Source organism: Sciurus vulgaris, assembly GCF_902686455.1.
Source record: "Sciurus vulgaris genome assembly, chromosome: 10".
NCBI classification, from domain to species: Eukaryota; Metazoa; Chordata; class Mammalia; order Rodentia; family Sciuridae; genus Sciurus; species Sciurus vulgaris.
Window position 1 is genome coordinate 2,178,131 of NC_136470.1, and position 4,455 is coordinate 2,182,585.

Genomic DNA, 4,455 nt, shown 5'->3' on the forward strand with positions numbered 1-4,455 from the left:
ACACCAACTCAGAGGGGGGACGCTCCTTCGAGGACCCGGGCCTCGGGTCCGGAGCCCGAGTCCGAGCCCGAGCCCGCGCGCGCGTGCGTGTGTGCGCGTGCGTGCGCCCGGGAGACCCCTGCCCGCGTCCGCTCCCTTACCCCACGTTGACTGTCCCCCGCGCTTTGGTTCATCCCGGTCACGTGGTCGCCGCGCCTACCCGGGAGCTGGGCGGACGCAGGGTCCACTCGGCGCTGCCCGCCCGTCCCGAGCTGTCACTAGGCGGTCCGCTCCGTCCCGACTTCGCCGCCAGCATGATGTGCGGGGCGCCCAGCGCCACGCAGCCGGCCACGGCCGAGACGCAGGACATCGCCGACCAGGTGGGGCGGCGGGAAAGGGGGCGACCTGGGGAGGTCCTGGGCGCGGGAGCCGGGCCGCCGCGGGGCTGCCGAGTGGGAGGCGCGAGCCCCGGGACGACGCCGGGCCGGCCTCCGAGCGGTGGCTTGCGGGCGGAAGGCCGCGCATGGACGCGGTCGGGCGCCGGGTGGCCGAGGGTGTTTCTCTAGCACCGTTAAAAGCCGAGTTTATGATTTTCTCCAAATAAAAAGTCAGAAAGCAAAATAGAACCCGGGCTGCCTTGCCCGCAGCCCCTGGCAGCTGCTTCATCTCTTTCCCCATCTGAAAATGGTACCATTTTCCCCTGCACCAGCCATGGGGACGGTTCCCCCTCGCTGTTCAATAGGGTCGGGATCCTCAGGAGCAGGACAGGGTCGGTTTTGAGTAAGAGAGGAAAAGTCGAACTTCTTCATCCTTTAACTGCCTGGCTGCTGCCTCCTAAGCCGGCTGCCGGGTGATTGGCTCTCCATGTCACTGCCTTGGTGGCCATCTGACTGCAGTAAGGGTGGTGAGTCAGTCAGTGCAGAGACCTTGAAAATGAGGAATTTGCCCAGAACGCACTTGCCAGCCCCTGCGAGCCACCCTGGAGAAGCTCCCAGGCAGCCCTCTCAGCGGCCCTCCTTACCAGTTTCCTGGGCGGGACAGATTGGTCATGTGCTCTTCCTCAGCGGGGCAGAGGCTGGCTGTCTCATGGGGAAGTGCAAGTTAGCAGTGGCTCTGCTACCGCGGAAATTTCTCCTGGGTGGCTCGGAAAAGGGGAGGAGGGCGCCGGCGCCTGCCCAGCCCCTCCTGCTGCTCCTCTTCATGGCTGTCTTCATGGCGCTCTGGCCGCCGTTTCTCCCTGTTGTGGGTGAGAACAGAGATCAGAGACTGGCCACAGGTTAGGAGGAGATTGAGCCCTGCATTTGATACCAGATGCATGGAGTCTCCCCCTGCCCAGAGGGACCCCATGCCTCACCATGCCTGGCCCCACCCAATCCCCTGAAGGTTGGTAACTGACCTGTGGCCTTGCGGAAAGCCCAGCCTGTCTCGCCCATGTCAACAGACCAGGAAGCTGGCCTCCAGCAGGCAGGAACTGGCCTGACCCAGGTCCTCCACACCTGTGTTTGGGTTTGCTCACTGTTCGTGCCCATTTGCGTGCCACTGCTCCCGAGGTGGGCAGGGAGGCAGCTTTATCTTCTCAGCCCCCGGCTGGTTTGTTGGACAAGTGACAGCTGGGACTTGTCACTGTGTCCCCGCAGGTGCAGCACAGTGCCTCCATCAGAGATTTGTCTTCCCTGTATATGGGGGTCCCCATCAGGGACCTTACCTGGAGGTGCTGTCAGGTGACAGACTGGGTCAGATTGCCCAGCCCCTTCATCTCCCAGCTAGCTGGCCGCCTCCCACTTGCTTTGTTAAATAGAATCCCTAAACCTCCAGGACCAGCCTGGTCTCTCTGCAGAGGTGAGGTTCCCCCAGTGCCACCAGCCTGCACGAATGCATCCACAGAGCTTTGGCCATCTGGTGTTTTTTGTTTTGGGGTGCTGGGGCTAGAGCACCTCCTGCGTGCCAGGCAAGCGTTTGCCTTCTGTTGTTATCCATGTTGATTTTTTTTTTTTCTTTGAGAGAGGGTCTCCTCTCCTTTGAGAGAGGAGGCACTGGCCTCAAACTCCTGGGCTGAAGCAGTCTCCCGGCCTCAGCTTCCTGAGTGGCTGGGACCTCAGATGTGCACCACCACCCCTGGCCACATGCTTAAACTTACATCAGGCATGAACGTGATGGTTTCTTTAAATTACTTTTTGCTTTCCTGTGCAGTGCTAACGGTAGAGCCCAGGGCTGTGCATGTGCTACGCGAGTGCTCTATGGCTGAGCTGCCCCTCGGCTCTCTTAGAGTGTTTTTTAAAACCAAACTTGCTCTTTATTTCCACCATAAAGATTATCAGCTCCTGGGATGTTGGTTTTTGGGGGGCTGGGAATGGGGGCTAGGGCCTTGTCCTAAGCAAGCACTCTACACGAGCCACACCCCTAGCCTCTGAAAGGCCACGTCCCCAGGAAACAGTCAAATCAAAAGCATGTTTACTATTCAGCTTATTGGCACAGCTAATATCCTAAAGCTCCACACCCTCAAGAAGCCACTCAAGATACAGGTGAAGTGCTGCTCACCTGCTGTGTTAGCTGTGGCAAGGGTTAGGCATGGCCCTGAGTGCCCGCAGAAGGATGCCAAAAGAACTAAGGCATGTCTGTGAAGTGGAAGCTTAAATTTAAAAATCAGAGATCTCAGTTAATTGAAAAGATGTAGTTTTAAAAAATTAGGGCTGGGGGTATAACTCAGTGGTTTCATGTGTGCTTAGTATTCTGAAGACCCTGGGTCCCATCCCCAGCACCAAATAAATGAAAGATGAATAGGAATTAGTTAAAAATGATATACAGCAGGGCATGATGACACATGCCTATAATCCCAGTGACTGGGGAGGCTGAGGCAGAGGATCGCAAGTTCGCGGCCAGCCTCAGTAATCTAGTGAGGCCCTAAGCAACTTAGTGAGACCCTGTCTCAAAAAATAAAAGGGGTGGGGATGTGACTCAGTGGTTGAGCATCTCTGGGTTCAATTCCTAGTTAAAAAAAAAAAAAAAAAAAAAGATACAGTCTTTCAAATGAACTGTATGCATGTTAAGTGAAAAGAAAAGGGTATGAACTTGGACAGTGCTGTAATAAAGATACTAAAATGTCCTGTGGCCACATAGGAAAGGGCACGTGCCATTGTGAGTAGTATCATGAAACTGGTAACTGATGAGGAGTCACTTTTTCCACTTCGTCACTGGGGCTGACCGTTATGGTGTCCCTCGGGTGTGAGGCACAGTTGTGTTGGGGGCTGGGCTGGAATCCTGTTTGTAGGGAGCCGCTGAGTCCCTCCTGTTCTCGCCCCACCCCTAGGTGAAGTCCCAGCTTGAAGAGAAAGAAAACCAGAAGTTTCCTGTTTTCAAGGCTGTGTCCTACAAGAGCCAGGTGGTGGCGGGAACCAACTACTTCATCAAGGTGGGCACCGGGCCCGGTGCTGCGGGGGCCCAGTACCGTGGGTGCTTAGGCAAGCACCGCACTCTGCATGTGGGTGTGGGGTGTGGGGTGTGCACTGGCCTCTCCGGACAGGGATGCAGAAGGGGTGCAGGCTCCTGCCCTTGGAGGAGGAGATGGAGCCCCAGGGCTGCACCCGGCCCTCACAGGACTGTCCCCACAGGTCGACGTTGGAAGTGAAAACTTCGTGCACTTGCGGGTGTTCAGGAGCCTCCCTCACGAGAACAAGCCCTTGACCCTGTCCGCCTACCAGACCAACAAGGCTAAGCACGATGAGTTGACCTATTTCTAGTCCTCCTTTGTCCCCACGACGGATCCTGCAGGATTCTGCTGTCTACGGCATGTCTTTGGGACCACGGAACGAACGTCATCTCTGCGCTGTGCCCCCCATGGCACAGGCGGCAGGCAGTAGGAAGCAGCTCCTCCTACGTGGTGGTCTGATGTCATTGTATTAGTATTTTTCCTGTCTGATGTATGATCTTGGTTATTTTCAAAGAGAGCCACACATGGTCTATCTTTAAATATATTTTAATGTCTTTATCAAGCTCTTTTGTTTTGGATGTTCTTTATCTGAAACCTTAATCAGTCTAGAGGTGGCCCAGGGGGAGAGGGGAACCTGTGTTCCTGAAGTCCTCAGAGCTGAAGGACCCGGCTGGAGGAGCCCCAGGGCAGGGTGCCTAGCCACCGTCGGCACTGGGCAGGAGTGCCCGGGTTCTCCGCAGGCTCTAGAAGTGGCACAACAGGTGCGGTCACTGTGGCTCTAGGCTCTTCCTAGGCCTCCTCTGAAATAAAGGTTTGTGTGCCCAGTTCTAGACCTTGGCTCTGGGTCTGCTGGGACACGCTCACACGTGACACAGGTAGAGGTATGCAGAAGAGGCAGCAGCACCCAGTGTGACCGACCCCGCGCAGCTGAGCCAGCTGGAGCCGGCAGGGAGGGAAACCCCTGGAGCATGTGTCCCAGGGGCGGTGTCAGAGAGCCTGCTTTTACATTGCGGTTGGGTTTTCTACTGAGGCTGCTCCCTGCTGGGACA

General features: G+C 56.6%; 1 protein-coding gene across 1 annotated transcript; it reads left to right on the plus strand.

Moving 5' to 3' along the window:
• Nucleotides 1–202: 202 nt before the first annotated feature.
• On the plus strand, nucleotides 203–3,968 carry CSTB (cystatin B). The gene is made up of 3 exons (XM_079101004.1): nucleotides 203–359; nucleotides 3,287–3,388; nucleotides 3,588–3,968. The coding sequence occupies exons 1-3, from the start codon at nucleotides 294–296 to the stop codon at nucleotides 3,714–3,716; spliced, it is 297 nt and encodes a 98-aa protein (XP_078957130.1). The 5' UTR covers nucleotides 203–293; the 3' UTR covers nucleotides 3,717–3,968.
• The last annotated feature ends 487 nt before the right edge of the window (nucleotides 3,969–4,455 follow it).

What these genes read in the sequence shown, in the direction of transcription:
- CSTB (XM_079101004.1), top strand. Translation starts at nt 294, where the DNA reads ATGATGTGCGGGGCGCCCAGCGCCACGCAGCCGGCCACGGCCGAGACG. An exon ending in CGCAGGACATCGCCGACCAG is followed by an intron (nt 360 to 3,286) that starts GTGGGGCGGCGG and finishes CCCCACCCCTAG; the next exon opens with GTGAAGTCCCAGCTTGAAGA. An exon ending in GAACCAACTACTTCATCAAG is followed by an intron (nt 3,389 to 3,587) that starts GTGGGCACCGGG and finishes CTGTCCCCACAG; the next exon opens with GTCGACGTTGGAAGTGAAAA.